Raw genomic sequence first — 19,469 nt, forward strand, 5'->3', positions numbered from 1 at the left:
TGTTTGGAGTTATTTCCAATTGCAGGGAGTCAAAAGGAATAATTATGTTATTTTTCTGAAAAATACGTGTGCTCATGTGAAATTGTTGAACAAGAACAGTTTATTTATTCAGCAATCCAAAACCGGAGTGATAATTCTTGTTTCTACAAGGAACTGTAGACTTGAACACTACAGATTGCAGCATAAGTTATCGTCTTCCATCTTGGATTCTTCTTCGGAATTCGAACTTGAAATCATTAAACCATTTTGCTATTAGGACTACTAAGTTTTATTCTTGGATTATTCTTGGATCATTTTTGGATTGATTCTATAAAACTGTAAGTTCATGTCTTTTAATTTTCACAGAATTTTTCCAGGGAAATAAATTATTGTATTTTTTTAAGCTTGTTGTTTTCATTCTTTCTTGTGTTACTGTTTATTCCACCTTAAACACGTGGCATAAGACTAGAACAATTCTTTCATTGTGAGCTCGAGAAAGGGCATTTCATGCTTCGCTGAGGAAGACACATGGGAATTCTTCTGAGGAAGACACATAGGCATTCTTGAAATAGACATCCCTGGAATTGGTCGACGATCAGGATGGTTTCTCTAAATCCCAGTCATCCACAGAAAGGTTTTCAATTTTATTTTATCCACAGCTTCTGGCATTTTGTGGCCATTTGTCTTCACTTTCATACAATTAAAAGTAGTACATACAAGTAATGGAGCCAGTGTACATAAATGGCAGAGCATCAACATTAGACAGACAGGATTGAGAAGGAATGACAGCTATTTTGTTCTCGGGCTTAGCATGGATTTTATTCGATCAATTAATCTACTAGCTTTGGTATTGTGGCTGTGGAAGTGGTAACTATTGTTGCTGATGTTGTTGTTGGTGGTGTCTCAAAGTTGGTGAACGTCGGTGTAGTCATAGAAGCTTGCTAGAAGTATTGGATCGTAAATGTCTCTTTGTCTTGGCTTTAGCAAATGAAGTCTCAAAATACATTTATCTCAGATACTTTAACTCATTCAAAATGTCCTGCAACAGGCTTACCGTTTCGTTTTTACACCCTTCCTTTTGCCGTTCATTGTTGAAAGTTTTCCTTTTCTTTTCTTCATTTTATTCTAGTTTTCTTATTTACAATATTTTGTTTTTGTTTTCATCGGCATTGTACTTCAACTTTCACGCAATTGTAACCAGGAGCAACGCTCTTGCGTATTAATATTGAAAGTGAGATTACGAGCCCGTTTTCCTCTAGTTAGAAGAGAGGTCACACGCTCTGACTGAATTCTGAAGTTTGTAACACGTGTTTTGATTGGTGGGGCATCGAAATCCATTTAGGTTCGGCCTTAGAATATATATATATATATATATATATATATATATATATATATATATATATATATATATATATATATATATATATATATATATATATATATATATATATATATATATATATATATATATATATATATATATATATATATATATAAAAGAGAGAGAGGTGGGTTACTCCGGGAATGGTAAACGACAGAAAAGCTTGGCACCATTTATTTCTGTTATTTTGAGGTAATATAGGACAGTGAGAAATTGGCATAAGGTTACACTTTCTATGAGTTTCTGAAGACATGGGTATATTATATGTTAGAAATGCAAATCGGCATATTTTTCATTCATCAATTTATAAAAATCGGTGTTATATTTTTTAATATTATAAAATGAACGCAATATGATTGGCGTGTGATCCACAAATACATTGCTATAATATGGACAAATGTTTATTCGTCATAGGCGTACGATATTTCAGGAACACGTTTTTTGTGGGGGAGAGGGTAGGTAAACGGACGACGATTAACTTATGCCTCAGCACGGAGTAAAATACGAATAACTATGACGGCGTCTGAAAGAATATGAACCAAAAACAGATTTTAAGAAAGTGCTGCCAAATAAATCCAGCTAATGAAATCGCTTTTTTATCTACTAAAATCACATTCTAGATTCAAGACAAAACATTTCTAAATAGCGAATATGGATTCAAGTTAAGGCTTTTTTGTTTGCTAATTCTTTTTTTATATAGGCAAACATCGGAAAGAATTTTTTCTCGCCAAGCTAAAGACGGGTTATCGCTTCACGTAATCAAGTCGAATACGGCAAATTTTAAAGGGATATCTTAGAGTGAAACAATAGAACAAATACCATTATCATTTAAATCTAAATCATTCTATCGGAATCAGCTAAAGTGTGTGTGTGTGTGTGTGTGTGTGTGTGTGTGTGTGTGTGATTTTATTTATTTTCCAGAAAATTCAACATAATGTGCACGATATGTAACTATATATTCTTGTAAGTGACCCACGGTATACTTTGCAGAAACTTTACACAAAGTCCCCTCTTCTTGCAAGAAGATTGTGGGTTGGCGGATTGTACCTTCTTTCAAGGTGTCCGCTTAATTTGATTCTCGTTATCTAGAGGCTGACCGCCCTCGATGTATTTCCCCGGTTCGAGTAAATATAAATATAAGTAGTGGAACTTATAGGTGGAATAGATAGAGATCTGTGCAGATATATAGAACAGACCAACATGAGCCCCTGTACATGTAAACAACAATTTAATCAATTACATAAAACAACTGTGAGATTTGATTACATCAGGAATATACTCTGCTTCGAGAAATAAAACTTTCACCGAATTACCAAAACACAAATATATTTAAATAATGTAGTCGATCTGATTTACTGATAGAATTAGTTCATCATAGGATCGAGTGAACAATCGAAGTCAATGCCTTGTAGAATTGCATAACCTGCTTCTCCGGTTCACTCCGCTTCCACTGTAGCTGTTCCCTCTGTTTTGCCTCTTTCGGTCCTCAACTCTGTGCGTAGCACGTAGATTCACAGATACCTGGATCTCAGGGATAATACGTCTCACTATACGTCTCATGATACCTTTCAGAATGCGTCTCACAATACGTCTCAGAGATAATACGTCACAGGATACGTCTCAGAGATAATACGTCACAAGATACTTCTCAGAGTTAATACGTCACATGAGCTATTTTCGCTCTTTTAACAAAAATAAATAGAGACAACCTAAATTTGATGTTGTTTATGATACAGGGGTTTGCATTATCCCCTCTCGTTGTCGGATCTTAATATCGGTGCTCTACAGATGTCAAGGCTACCACACGATGCATAACGGTTTCGAGCCAGCCTCCATTTACACAAGTGAATGATTGAAATACATTATGTGGGTTACTACGTCATGTTCGGCGAATATACACTCAGCCTTAATCATAGGTGAAATCTTCTAAATTCGGTCAATTCACACGGATTCTCGTAACTCATATTAACTAATGCAATGCATGAAATTCTTAGAACCTAATTCTTATGCAAACAAGATGATAAATTTAAACAATTCGTCAAACTTATCCAAAGATTAATGTACGACTTCCTATGCATAAACTCAACACAGCTATACTTCATAAAGCAAATTGATATACGAATGTAGCAAATAGATTCATGCAAATATAAGTAAATAAATTCAGCAAAGCATTATATATGACATCAATAAATTATATGGAATTGTCACAAATACCTTTGAGCTTTCAGCGTTCCTCGCTTCTACCGCCAAATTTGTTCGTCGGTTTTCCTCGACAACAGTTCTCTTGGACAACAGTTTTACGAGAATTTCTCCTACATTTACTCTCGGTGTCTTCTTACACTTGTTTTCTCTTGCAGAAAACCTTAGACTAATTAAGTGTTCGATGTGGCGATATTAAAACTAGGAAATTTAGTGTGGGAAACACAACTCTTATTTAGCGTGACCAATCAGGAATAAACATATTTGCCGCCTTTTTATTACTAGGCGCCAAATCTGGGGTCAATTTGACCTTCTACGTTGCAACTACTGGTTCAAGGAAATATTCAATTTTTGACAGTTCCACTATGAAATCGAAGTTTACCATGTCCCTAATAGTCCGTCTGGCTGCTATATAAACAAAAGGGTAATTAGGCTCATTACCGTCCCCGACCAGATATTTAGAAAGTCTCGCAGGATAGCGCTTTGATACGCACCTTTCCCCATAAATCTAATTAATTGTTCTCAGGTCTCAAACTAATGTGTTCTTCATAGATCGCCAGAAATTTGCTTCTTTACAATTATATATATTTTCAAGCATATGATCCTATGATTTCACTATTCTAAGGAAATTTTCACCTATTCTAAGGATAATTCAACAAGACGTGGAAAAGCTTAGAGTCCTTAAAAGTCGCTTCAGGTATACTGTTAGCCAAGACTTTCCGGCTTATATGATAGATCACGAAGCGGGCATTGGTCTACGGATCTACCATGAGATAAAGTTTGATATGAAAAAGACCTGTGAAGCGATGCCGCTTGTTTTAATCGACTTTGTTTAACAAAACACAATGTCTCTTTTCAGAGTCATCCATACCTCTACAAAAGATAGATGCTAAATGTTTGTCAAAGGTTGCTGTTATTGTGTATGTGTTGTGTATTCATCTCTTCCACAAAAACTAAAATTTAAAACTCCTTAACCCTATTTCTTGTGTAGTAGTATGTGGGAGGGTATAGTCGTGTTTATAAACACTTTCCACCCTTGTGTGATGGTGTAGTATGTTTGTGTCAGAGTGTGTCTCTTTTTTTCATCCCCCTTCTTTAACATCCTACATTCTCTTGTGTGAAAGTATGTTTATGAATATGGTGTTTGTATAAGCACTCGAATCCTTTGCGTTCAATAGTAAGAACGTGTGTTTCGATAGTTATGAAAAAAAGTGGCTTCTGGATAGTAAATTATAATCTAAAAGCACGTGGGGTGTGTTTGATTGTAATATGAAAATGGTTTCTATATAGTATGGGGGTTGTATTGGATTGTAAATAAAATTTTAACATCAAATTTTCCCTTGTCCCTGTAAGTATGTGTCCTATAAAAACCTTTGTCCATATAAACCTTTGTCTTCATAATAATATCCCCATTTTAAATGTATGGATATATAGCGTGATGTTAATTCCCTTATGTTCCCAAAGTGACTCATACAACTGCTCTGATTTTCTGGAAAAAGTTCAACCTATCAAAGCTGGTAAGAAAAACATTTTCTTACATGGTCACAGATACAGTAATATCTCGGATGCATAAAAATGAATACAGAAATTAACATTAGACAGCCATCTTGTAAACAGATAATCACTTACAATCTCTATTCAACGCTCATTCTTACTTTTAACAAACTAAAACAGGATGGTAAGTCGCTTGGACAGAAATCTGCCTACTGACTACATTTATAACTGAGACCTTATATACAAAACATTACGTATATCCCATGTAGTATTGGCGGTGTGGGTAATTTTCATTTATTTCACTTATGTCATAATTAGCTTTAGTCACGGTATCGACAATAATAACACTAACATGGAAGTAACTAAAAGTAATGTTCAAAGTAAGAAACTATCAAAGGAAATAGCGGAGGCTAGAAAAACAACCACAAAAAAAACCGGTAACATTAGCTTAAAATGGCTGAGACTTAAAGGAACAATAAACTCCGAAACTATCAGAGACTTATCATAAATTTTTCACAATTTCGGCTTAGGTTAAAGTAGTGCCCTAATTCCGAAACTTTCATGAAATTTAGCCTAGAATAGAAAACAGGAGAAAATTAAATCAATAAGACCGAGACGAAAAGTATTATTAAAATCCCCAAACTCAAGCGAAATTATTGTTTAATAAAAACAAATAAAAACTAAACAAATAAATTATACCCTCAATTCCTTGGTGATATTAAAAAGAGACGAGAGATTTGTACAAAACATATATGGCTAAATCTAGTGTCTCATTTGATAAGCCCCGGTTCGTAAGTCGTGTATAAACTAAGGTATTATTACAAGCAATGGTTTTATGCCTAAACATTTCCGCAGGCTAGCGTTAATCTCTTGCGTAAGGTTATCGCGACCAGAGAGAAGATCCGACATCTTAAATCGGCACAGGCGATATATCAATCGACTTCCACCTATGCGTTACAGCTTAGTCCTAAGATCAGAGGAACCCGCGAGGGAACGGGGCGTGTTATAAATCCATCCCCACGTGGACAGACAGCGAGAAGGACATTGTCCGCTAAGTTTGATTGGATCGGGTCAAGGCGACACCCAATCGGAATTGTGATAACAATTTCGATCCAAATTATAACTTCAAACTAGCAAGCGAAAATTTAGTCTCGCTTAGGAAGATTGCTAAGCAATATAGTGATATTCCGAGAGAGCTACTCGTAATTTGGCGATACAACTTAGAGAGGATATTCTAAGGAAAGACAAAGCTTCGTAAAAGTCAGTAAGTTATTTGCTCGATTTTTGCAAAATATTACAGCATTGTAATTGCAATTATGTGCAGTATGTATGCTTAAAAACTAGGATCCTTTTGATTGCTGTGATATTGTTTAGTATAATGGTATCAGGATTGTGTACTGGTGTGACACAATTTATTGATGTATGTATGAGAAGTAATTGATACCGTGTTTTTATGGCGACGTTGCTTACCATACAAGAACGTATAAGCATTTCCAGGTGAATGAATGCGTGACCGAAGAAATTTAATAGCCTTATCTGATGATAGACTGGGTGTAGTGGGCGATGAGAGGGCTAAGGAAAATATTGTACCGTCTTTTTGTTTTCACAGGAAGCTTTTTGGGGGGACAGAACTTTCGGGTCAGTTAAGTCCCGAGTCTCTGAGAGGGGAGACGGAAGTGAGACTAGCAGAGCAGTCGGAGTCGACAAGTCTAGTCGGTGGAGAGAGTCGAAGAACAGGAGGAAAAGAGGTCGATGAGGAGAAAGTGGAGAAGGAGGAAGAGTATATAGAAGTCGATGAGGAGAAGGAATTTGGAGAGAAAGTCGGGAAGAAAAGGAGAATGATCTGGAGGAATAGGAGAGAAGAATACACAGATTAGTAGAATACAAGGACCAGTGGAAATCTATCTCAGACTACTAATCAAATGATGCAATAGGTTATCACAGGGTAGAGCGGAAGGAGAGTACTTGGGAAAATTTAATTATTTGACTATTGAATTGTCATTAAATTGATATTCGTTGAATTTCACTTTTTTGTATATTCAATCATTTAACCGTCGGCATTGCTGACTGGGGCCTCGGAGCTTTGCCTCTATCTTTCCCTAATTTAACTTCCAACCAAAATCTAGCCTGGGTGGGACGTCTGTAATAATTTAAATAGTATATTGGGAGCACCCCACCCCAACCATAACACCTACCACAATGGCGGCATCACAACCAGGAACATCCAGGAAAAATAAGCTTTCTTTCAATCCCCTCCCATCCCAAAAAAGCATGTCATCATCATCATCAAAAGCATGTCATCATCATCATCATCAGCTGCAGCAAATACAACAAGAACGACGACGAGGTAAAGGTTTATGATAGTTATAGTTGATGATGTAAGATCCATTTTATTGTTTGGATTTTTTTGAAAGTAACGATGTTTTCAGGACCACTTATATCTTTCAAAAAGAGGTAGTCCTTAATTATTGAAATATAAAGGCAACCCTCAAAAAACTGTGTATCGATATTTATCTATATTCTACGACTACTACTTCTACTACTACTGCTACTAATAATAACAATAATAATAATAATAATAATTTCAAAGTCAAGAATAATTTTATTTTCAATTACGTTTGGCATATTCAAGTGATTAAGAATCACAATGAAATTTCAAACTGGTCACGAAAGTTCATTTAGTTTCTTGTGTATTGCTTTGAACTTCGGACAGAGAATGGGTTCTTCTTCTCCTATCACTTTATCGCCTCAGGTCTCTCTTCATTTTCCTTTTGTTTGAAGGAAACTTTGAATGCCAGTGTCCTTGCTCCTGACACAAAAATCATTTTAAGTTATACATTCTTAGGATAAAGAATTCCATTTCTTTGATGTTGTGGACATTCTGGGCCTAATTTCCTTTCTCGCGAAATACATAACAGGTGTCGTGACTTTTATACCGGGGGAAACCGTGTTTTTATAGATTGTACAGGGAGGTATTTTCCTGACTGGATCAAAACATTTTTCAAGCCTTCATTTAAGCTTGTTTATGACTGGGTTTGTCAATCAGCACATTTTCTTTGCTTTTTAATCTAGCAGCATTTTTTAAAGCATGTAGTCATTTGGAGGCAATATGTTTCAAATCGGCTACCACGGAAACAAAGACAAATATAGTTTTACGGTGACTTTTCGTTTGGAGAATATAATCTTTTCTTAGATATTACACCTTTAACCAATATTAACATTGTCAAAAAATTTACAAAATAACTATTTACTGACAGGAAGATAATGGGGATGCACAAATTAACGGTGAACTTGATAAGTGTTTACTGATTTATTGTTAATAAGTGCAGAATCCACTTTAAGCTGCCTTATTCACAGCAAAGGAAGAGTTGTTTCCCACCATGTTGAACTCGATGATGTCGGAGTACACAAACATTAAACATGTCATTTTATATGATCACTCGTTGTAACTCGAGAAAGTCAAATGTACATATTAATACTTCTTAATTCACATTTTCAAATTTACAGTTTCATGTCCAAGCACCAGTAAAGGAAAACAATACTCCTGTCCAGTTAAATAAATATCATTTCTAAAAATGCAACTTGTTTGAGCTTTTGTGTTTAACACGTCGTTTTCTGGATGCATTAGAACTTCTAAACAGTCGATTGAACGAAGTCTTAGGGAATCACTTCTTCTAGGGAACATCATATAATGAGATTTATTGCAGGCTTTCACCAGATACAGTAATACGGTGATAATATGATGATGTGTAAAACACTTTTACATACGTTTTTTGAAGATTTTTTATCGCTATTTTATTCGTTGGATCAGCATCATTTTTTGAATAGAGAAACAACTATATATCTAAAAAGAAGCGGTTTTTTTCGTTCCTATTTCATTTGCTATGTCAGTATGGCAATCAGTTCAGACTTGGAATCTGTTACGAAATATGTCAAACTTCAGGAGGTTACATTGGCATCGTTTTCATTTAGGATCAACAACATATAGTATTAAGTGTTTTAGTGAAACCCAGAAGTCATTGATGCCATCTCTTAAAAACGATCGGTAATAAGAAGACTCCTAGTATGGCCATGGCGGCCATCATGTTAGAGGTCTGATTAAAGCCATTTTTAAGGCACCAACTTGTGAAAACCCCAGTGCTGCAAATTCCTTCTCTAATGTGTAAAAAGAAAGGGAGCGATTCTTCTTTTGCCTCTACAGCATGCGTGCATACTTGAATTGTGCAAACAATGTTAGTTCTTAACCAAGTGTAAAGATGGTGGTTCACGTACCTGTTAGTTTTGATAGCAGTTAATCGCTTTAAGATAACGATTCACCTCTAGTAATTAGTGATTGATCGATAATATGCCACTTAACCGCTGCTTTAAAGTGACTCATTGCTATCTTCTAGCGGGGAATGTTGAGTACCATAATAAAAGATAATATAGTCAAATGTAAAATGGATTTTAAAAGTATACTCGAGGTTAAGACAATTCAAATCTTCTGTTCACTCCTCCACTTCCAAAACTCACTGTATTGTAATATACCATTATCTTGAACATTTTAGTTTTGCTCACGAAAGTCTCGTCATATTTGTTTATGTCTGCGTCTATTCGTTTCAATTAATTTATCAGCAATTTACCGTTGCCTTATTTTGAATTTAGTCAAAAGAATAACAGAACGTGTCCAGGACAGGTATGAGGCAGATTTCTCAAACACCTATCCACCACAAAGAACTTAAAGTTTATTTTCAAACTGATAAGGAAGAAATAAACAGGTTCTTAGAAACGGGAAATGAATATATGCTTAGTCAACAATGTTAATGAGCTAATTAAGTTGTTGATATTATCATTGAAGGCAAAGCCACCAGAAAGATGAAAATCTAAAATATATCAGCTGTGAAAATATGTCGAAGCACCGTCAAAATATATTCGAATGGGGCTATGATAACCTGACAACAAATTACTGGCGTAGTCATTATTTTATTTAGAGATAATAGCTATTTTGGTAGCATAACATAGTGAATGACACTAACTGTTACTTAATGTAATTAACAAAATGATGTCTAGCACTGGGGCATCATGCCGCAGACATGTAGCATGATGTCCCACCCATTCACATTATTCGAGGCATCTGTTAGTACCATTTTTATAAGTCTTTAATATGACTCGACCGGGTTTATGTAGTTAAACATCTACAACAGTAAAACTCAATACTGCATATACAGGCCATTCAACAATTTTGATAACAATTATTCCTTAAACTTTAACAACGACGACTCCGTGAAGAGATGGAAAGTACAATGTGACGTGAGATTTTGGTAGAATAATCTAAACTGGACGTTGTAGATAGCAACAGCGGTGTGAGATGTTCCATTGGCATATATAAATGTACTTACATCAGTTCAGGCTATATATTTCTTGTTTATTTCTAAAATCATATTAACATCACTGACGTCTGGCATTTCGAACAAATTTTTTTCAATCTATCGACCCTGTTTTAAGAACTTTATGCTTTTTTCCTGGATATTTTATTTGATATACGTTTTAAAGGCTCACAGCCCACCCTTACACGCTGAGGCATCTTTTTAGACAATGAATAACCTCGACCTTGACCTTTCGTACAGAGCAGCATTTTTATCAACGATCGGGGATATTGTCGTTGCGCACACACAGCATCTTGTCAATCTGTCCGTTAGAATTTCTGACAAAATGTTTAAACACAAGGGGTATATGGGAAACTGAGTTCGTCATAACTTCTTCTCCAACAGTGCTTGGAAGATTATGTTGTGATCGGAAGATTATGTCGAAATATTTTATCCTGGACGGGTGGTTCTTGTATATATGCAATAATGTTTTATTTCTATTTCTCTAACTCGTAATCAGGATATTTTGTTTTATCTCGAACAAGGGTATATTTAATTGAGTTCGTCATCACTTCTTTTCTCACGTTGCTTTAAAGACTTTACTAAAACTTTGTTAGTCAAATAAGTGTTTGGTGAAGATGCGCAAGCAGGATTTACTTTTTCTTTCCTGTTAGTACCATTTTTGTAAGTCTTTGGTATTACTCGGCCGTGGTTCGAACCCACGACCTCCCGCTTCCGAGACGGACGCTCTAACCGCTAGGCCACCGGAGCGGTGAAGATGAAAAATTACATAGGCCCAAATATAGAAATACAGGTTTGAATAACATTCATAAGAGTAGATATACTTCCTACATGCGAAAGGGTTGTTTGAAAAGTGATATCGCAGATGTGATGATAAAATTGGTATAGACACTTAAATATTCCAGTATCACTATGACATATATAGAAAATATGTCGTATCATGCTGAATCTACCCTTTAGTCCGCTCGCAATCATCAAGGACATGCCGTAGTTCGTCAGTAGTTCTGATTTCAGCACACGATATCTTTATATTTGCATCTTTTGCTAATCCAGTAGCAGTCTAATAACGACGTGATTCAGATTTATAATTTACTACAGACATTTCTAAACTCCTCCAAAATTTCACATAACATTATTGTATCTTTCTTGATATAATAGTTTCCTCAAGTATTTTGATAGTTAAGTGATGAGTAAAACTTTTCTGCTATACCGGACATTTTTTCAAGATATTCCTATTTTACGCATGCAAGATGCGGACTTGCTTTCTAAGCCATGTGCACTGTGGCAGATGACATTTTGTCATTTCTGTTTATTTGACCAGCATGATTCCAAATATCACGATTGCTGACAGCTGCGCTCAGATAGTGAACAGAGAAACTGAATTTTTCGAATGTTCTTGGTGTATGTATTGATTGGTTGTTTTAGTTTTAAGATCACTATGGTCGAGGACTTTCAATGTATTCATTACTGATATTTATTAGGATTAAATTACTTTTCACAAATACATACAAATATTTTTTTAAATACGATTTTTCATATATCGAGAAAAAAGGTGCTTGCAGTAACAATCAGTTTGACGCACATGTACCGATAAAGTTAATACAAATCCATTTTTTGAATATCTTTTTAAAGATTAAAGTTATTTCTTGGCAAAAGCATTTGTTCAGAATAATTTTTACAAGTTTATTAGGAACAATTACGTTAAAATTTTAGAGTAATTGGTTGGTTTCACATCGTAATGCTTGTAGAGGGTCTATACCATTTTATTTCTTTCACAGAAAAAATATGGAGAAAACAAACATCGACTATAAACAACCATGATGATATTTGGACGTACTTAATAGTCTCAAACCGCTACCATGGCCTAGTGGTTAGAGCGTCCGCCTCGGATGAGGGAGGTCGTGAGTTCGATCCCCGGCCGAGTCATACCAAAGACTTACAAAAATGATACTAACAGCTGCCTCGCTTGGCGTTCAGCATTAAGAGGTTAGTGTTAGGACTGGTCGGCCTGGTTTCAGGACAATGTGACTGGGTGGGACATCATGCTACATACTAGACATCACTATAAACTGCCACACTGCAGACATCGTAGCGATATGACTGAATATTTTTTAAAGCTACATTAAAATTCCAAATCACACACAAACACACACACACACCTAATAGCCTCGCTCGGACATATTTGTGTGTGCCTCTGTGAGAGCTTCGCCGTAGGCGCGTATGGTAAAATGTCTCATCAATGTTTATTGCCGATAGAACGGTTTTCAGTCAAACTTTGTAGAAGTGAAAATACGAAAATATTTCGCCCAAATCCCCAGATTCTGATCCTAATTTTTACAATAATTTAAAGCAAAATAAAAAAGAAACTTTAAAGGATAGAAGTTAACATCACTTTTGATGAAGGTGGTATCTCCTTCAGGCAGTGAATAGGTCCATGTTTGGTTAAATTTACGCTGTCTAAGCATCTCAATAACTTAAACCTTAACTTATCGCATCAGTTTATGAAATGCCTTTTCCAGTTTGTAGGAAAGCCTCATTTGGATGTTAGGAAAGAAATCAGATTTCAAGGAATCTCGCGAGAACCTGGATGATAAAGGCTACCAATCCAACTGCGTAATCCAGAGTGTTAAATTAAGTATAGCTAAGACATTTCGTGTACTTTAAATTTACATGAAATGGTTTCTTTACTTATGTCAGTCTACTGAATTAGATATGCAACTTTAGAAGTATTATGTATAACTGGCTTTTGTCGTTGTCTACTGTACAATATTGCCTAATATTGATTTCGTCTAATTAATTTAATTTCTCCCCAACACCATGTTACAAGCTGTTAAATAGCACGGTTTGTCGTATTTTAACAATCCCACATAAATGTATTAACGAGAAACCAAAACATTGTATCGATAATGATCAACAGTGGTAAAGGAAATCGATACTGAAATATTTTTGCAGTTGTATAATTACATCATCGTATTACAACAACGAAGTAACCTCATTTGATGTATGCATTTCAAATATGGATCGCATAGTTGTTTTCACCGAGTAAGATTGCTGACGTCATGTTGACGGGCGGAAATGACGCAACACAGAATGCCAGAAAACAAAGAATCTTTAGCGCTTGATGTTTTGCCTTAGAAATTACAACTGGTGCAGATCCTTTTTTGTCGTCAGCGACTTCTGTAAATCAGTCATTTAAATTCCTACATGTATGGTGGCTGACAAGCCTCAGTTAAAATACGTCAGTCATTATTTATGAAAAGGAAAATAAAACGTAATAATTGATTATTTTTCTGCTTTAAAAAAATATTGATTCTTTCCAATTTTATGAAAAGTGATACTATTTTATGCAGAGGTGGATCTGTGGTTTTTGTGTCGTCCGTAGGAGGATACAACGTATCAGAGGTAAAGTCGATACAATAACATGTCTGATCTCACCGATATTTTAATTTTTCTTCTGGGAGAATTCTATCTTTCAGCTTCGATTGTTGTTGTAAAATATGGTGACTTTTTAGATATCAATAAAATTGTGATTCGTATAAATTTTGCAGGATTAATTTTTTTTTATTTCTTGCGTCCCATTTTTCTTAAAGTTGTAAGTTCTTGCTACAGATGGGAAAAAAATTACAATCGTAATTAGGTGCAAGATATTTGTGTTTACTTAAGAAGTGCACCTCTCATAACTATTATATCGCAAAAGACTTACCTTTCTTGTTCTGGGTTACTTCCCTTTAATTGAATTTGGGTTTTGTTTCTTTTGGCGCGCGCGATACTTTAAGTTTGCATTGGTATTTTTTTTTCTTCAAATTAAAAATATTATGGTCGGATAGCCCTTATCTAGAAAAGATGCTCTTTTGAATTGGTCATAAGAATTTTATAGATCGAAGTCATCAGAGCCCCAATAGTAATTTTAGTCTTCTTACGGTAACGGAAGTTTCTAAGATATATTTTCTTCGAAAGTCTTAGGACTACTATGAACAAAAACATACTGTAACATGATCCGTATGATTCTGAATAAGCACCCCATTATTTATTATAGTTTTAAATAGTCTAGATTCATATCACTCAATATTCATTAAACATTCCCTCTCTTTGTTCTCTTTTTATTTTTATTTTTTTATTTTGTTCAGCTTGTTCATGTTCCTTTTGTTCCTCTTCTTCTGATTGTTTTCAATTCCGACTTGTAGAATATAGGAGTTTAATTTTTTAGCCCAGACTTTTTTTGTCACTTAACCCGATATATTTTGTTTGCATTATGAATACCAAATAAATAAATTTCTTTGATGACAGGTTTATTTATTAACAGTACTTTATTGAATTATTATTATTATTATTATTATTATTATTTATATCAAAATTGCTTACTAGAACATCTTTTCTGGTCATATATATATATATATATATATATATATATATATATATATATATATATATATATATATATAGAGAGAGAGAGAGAGAGAGAGAGAGAGAGAGAGAGAGAGAGAGAGAGAGAGAGAGAGATAATGAGTTAAAACCAATAATATCTATACATTTTAAATAATAATTTTATTAGGTAAATAATCATGTACATTTTTGTATATTCAACGTTTTCTTTCGTGTTTGTCTTGTTTGTAATTAACATTTACAAAGACTCAGAGTTAAAAGCACTTTGGCTACATAAAGAAACTAGCTTTTCTTGTCAGTTTTGTTACAGTTATATATGTACATACATACATCCATACGTATATATTTTACAGTTTATGGGTCCCTATGGCATCAGCAAGACAGCCCTTTTAGGGCTTACGAAAGCCCTTGTCCCACAGCTGGCTCAGAAAAGAATACGAGTTAATTGTATTGCTCCTGGATTAGTCAAAACGAGATTCAGTGAACAAGTGAGTATATGCAGAAATAGATGATGATGATGGTGACGACGATGACGACGACGATGGTGCTGGTGGTGGTGATGATGAGGGTACCTATAGTGGTGCCGATGATGATTTTTACTATTACTACTGAGAGTAGTAGTAGTAGTAGTAGTAGCAGTAGTAGTAGTAGTAATAGTCAGTAAGGAAAGTACTGGCACATATTTAAAATTTAAATAGTATGCACTTTTATTTCGTTTAGACAAATACAAATAAAGAAAGTTTTAGAAATTAGAATTCCATAAGTCTCACTTTTGTTTTGCTACACAGCTGTATGACACTAAGAAACTATTGTGCAACTTAATACTACAATAAATGCAGATGATAACATATCGTCTGCTATGTTTATAAATGATCATAAGTATAACAGTGTTCAAGTGTCCCTAAGGAAGGCCACGTGACATAGAGGTCACGCTTAAGAATACAGATCTAAGGGTTAGTAATCCGAATTACTATAATAATTGTCGATGATACAATGTCGTCTGCTATGCTTGTAGATGTACGTAAATATAAAATAGTATACATGTGTCACTCAGGAAGGCCCCGTGACATAGGGGTCAAGCAAAGGAATACATGTCTAAAAGTTAGTGATACGAATCTAGACCGGAGTGAATGATTCTATTCTAAATTATATTTTAAAAACCCACTTGAAAGTCACATATTTCCGTATTCATTAGAAAAATTTACACATGTGTATGATGTTTGATAATATACAATAATTGATTAGTATTTCCAGATGGTCAATGTCAACGTTATTCAGTAGTAATATAAAAGCAACAACTATGCTCAGGCCACGAGACATGAATTGGTGACATAAACTTTATTACTTAGAAAGTACAGCGGAGGAATACTCAGTTTTTTGCTTTAGTGAAACACATTTAAATTCTAGCATCTACGTGGATTGTTTAAAAGTCAATGGTTTTAAAGAACCTTTTAGAAAAGATAGAAACTCTCACGGAGGCGGTTTAATGATATATCTTGGTAGTAGAAGTAACCCGTGTAGGGTTTGCTACTACATTTCGTATCCTATATCTTGCCATTAAAATAACTAAATTTGCAGAAGTAGAAGATACAAGTAAATAAGTGTTATATTCCCATAGAAAAATGATATCTTTATAATTGTCACTGACGATATCAATTCAAGCTTCACAACTTTCTCAGAAATTAGTTGGAAAGAAGTTTGATCTGTATCCTACCCCCATTACTAATTTATGGGAGGGTAAGGTAATCTCAGTCCACATTAGTTCAGTGTCGTGACAGCCAAAGTTCAAATCGTTCAGACGTTTGCAAATTAGCCTGTCAGAAACATATATCCCTCAGTTGGTTTTGGTAACACGTCAGCTCATTTTATAGTTTCAATTGGAGTGAACTACTTCCACACTCGGTCTTCAGGGATTTGTTAAACATTTCCACTACATGTTTTCTTTTGGGGTGCTGGGGGGGGGGCGGCTTGTGTGAGTTGAAAACTATTCATCAATGTTTTCATTTTTCAGCAAACAGGAGATCCTTATCTTTACTATTTCAAAGCTGTTTTTCTTGACCGAACTATCTTTTGAGGATGTCTCTCGTTAACGTTTCCTTAAAAATGTCTTCATTACTTTCTGTTCTCACTTTTGTTGCTCAACTATGTTTTGAGAAAACATCACCATAAAATGTACTTGTATCCACCGTTGTATTTTTCTTATGCTCGCATATCAGCTATTCCTGCTTTATCATTGGTGATCGAGGTGACTCGAAATAAATTTTATTGTGGAAACTCTTTCTCCTCATTGCTTGCGTGATGTGTATGTAGACTATTCAGTTAACAACTTGTTAAATTCAATAGATATAGTATTTTCATCTTTTTTTCTGTCCTGTTTCACTTGCTCTCACAATATATTTATATTGCACTATCATAATCGTTGTAAAGATGTCTTAAATGCTGCTCTTTGACGGTGATAAATTGTCTGTATTTGTTATCAACAAGGCAACAGCATGCAGTATATCCTTTTACTTAAACAATGTGCAATTGTTTCCGTTTTTGTAATGATAAGAGTATTTTAAGATTTATGTGAATGTCTTCCATTCCTATGGTCGAATGTCAACAAGTTTCTTCATGTACTAAGTTACCATTTATTGTTTGAATCGAAGTTTTGTTTACCATAATACTCTTTCTGTATTTGCAGAATCATTGTACACTGACCTTCAAATTGGTTTGTAAATTTTACTAGTTTAGGAGTATATATTTGACTTGTTTAGGAGTATATATGTAACTAGTTTAGAAGTATATGTTTTAGTAGATTAGGAGTATATATTCTACTAGTTTAGGAGTATATATTTTACTACTTTAGGAGTGTATATTTTACTACTTTATGAGTATATATTTTACTAGTTTTGGAGTATATATTTTACTAGTTTAGGAGTATATATTTTCCTAGTTTAGGAGTGTATCTTTTACTAGTATAGGAGTGTATCTTTTGCTAGTATAGGAGTGTATCTTTTACTAGTTTAGGGGTATATATTTTACATGTGTATGAGTGTATCTTTTACTAGTTTTGGAGCATATATTTTACTAGTATAGGAGTATATATTTTACTAGTTTAACAGTATATCTTTTACTAGCTTTGCTTAAGTTAAAATAGTCACCTAAACGTATAATCATCGAATTTGTATAACACGTCAAGAAACACGCCTTCGATTTACCCCTGTCAAGATGCTTCCTAAATGAACAATCCCTACAACATTATGCTATGTATATCTATCGTGTGTGCTTAACGTTTATCCGTGATTGTAGTCTGTACTTTAAGCTAATTGTTATTTGTAAAGAACATGTTGTCACAGATAACTTTTGTCCATGACTGAAGGATGTAAATATGATGTTGAAATAACTCATAGCTTTGTAAGTTCTGCATAATTTAGAAACAATTTGATGGAATTCTCCAATTTCCAATGAGAAATTATTCACCTCTTGGGAATTCAAGAACAATCTATTTATTACCGCTCAGGCCAGGTGAATACACACACAGACATACATATATATATATATATATATATATATATATATATATATATATATATATATATATATATATATATATATATATATATATATATATATATATATATATATATATATATATTACCAGACAGTTTCTGAGAGATTATATGAATATTGAACACGAAAGCAACAATGTCGGTATCAAGAGATAATTTTATTTATTATAAATCATTCCTGTTTCATGTAATTTTGGGGGAATTTATTATATGATTTTGCAGTTGTTTTCTGGTATAATTTCATAGGATTTATTTAATTCATTCATTGGAATTACTGAAGTGAGCATTGATTTGATTAACACATTATTTTAAAACTATTAAGAAATCTTTCAAAGATATTCTGGATTGGATCGTTGAGATACATGAAAGACATTCAAAACTATTAGAATTCAGTCGGGTAATTATTTACCTTTGGACTTGTAATTGGACTGTGTTTCTTAAATTTACACATCGTAATATATAAAAATAGAAAACTTGCCGATTGTCTTAAATTGATGGTTTCACTTCTTTCTGTTGCTTAGTTTAAAACCTAGTGTCCTTACAATTTGCATCTTGTTCATTTTTCAGTTTTGTTTACTAAGTTGATATTACCATAATGAAAGTATTTTATGATCTCATTTATTCGTAGTAGTAAAATAGCACAATTGTAGGATATAGCTAGGGAGTAGGAAATTGAGAGAAAGAAATAGTACTAAGTCAGAATTGAAGGTCATATCTTTGGACTTTGGTCGCCTATTACTGGTCACGTTGCTTTCATTGGATGACTGCACATGAAAGTTTTAACTATTTTCATATTAGGAGTAAATACATGTCATCCAAAATATAGACAGCTTCAGTTTTAAAATGTGCAAGTTACTGCCTTAACACAATGTGTTGATCAACTCGCCTACAAATGGTGACTTATTGGATATTCCCCAGATAAGATGCAATTAAGCTGTGTCGGCACTGGAAAGTGTTTTTCTACTACAGATGTGAAAAGGAAAATTTCTTGGCTTTTAATGCAATATGTTTAATGAAATAAAGTAGCAAATGAAATTGCAATGCTCCCATTTGATAAAGCCTGGTCTAAATTCACCAACACTGTATTCTTTTCCTACTGTTTTCGATTTCCTTTGT

The 19,469-nt window shown here is 34.1% G+C and overlaps 1 protein-coding gene across 1 annotated transcript in view; it reads left to right on the top strand.

The window, feature by feature from the left end:
• The window catches only part of LOC149769407 (dehydrogenase/reductase SDR family member 4-like), a 28,556-nt gene that overhangs the window by 4,621 nt on the left and 4,466 nt on the right, over positions 1-19,469 (top strand). Inside the window, exons 2-3 of the mRNA XM_089949899.1 lie at positions 13,770-13,821; positions 15,156-15,290. Of these exons, the coding sequence (XP_089806025.1) occupies positions 13,770-13,821; positions 15,156-15,290 (187 nt within the window). The remainder of the gene's footprint in view (positions 1-13,769; positions 13,822-15,155; positions 15,291-19,469) is intronic.

This window comes from Sinohyriopsis cumingii, unplaced genomic scaffold (genome assembly GCF_028554795.1).
Source record: "Sinohyriopsis cumingii isolate HCF-2022 unplaced genomic scaffold, ASM2855479v2 utg003811l, whole genome shotgun sequence".
Lineage (NCBI taxonomy): Eukaryota > Metazoa > Mollusca > Bivalvia > Unionida > Unionidae > Sinohyriopsis > Sinohyriopsis cumingii.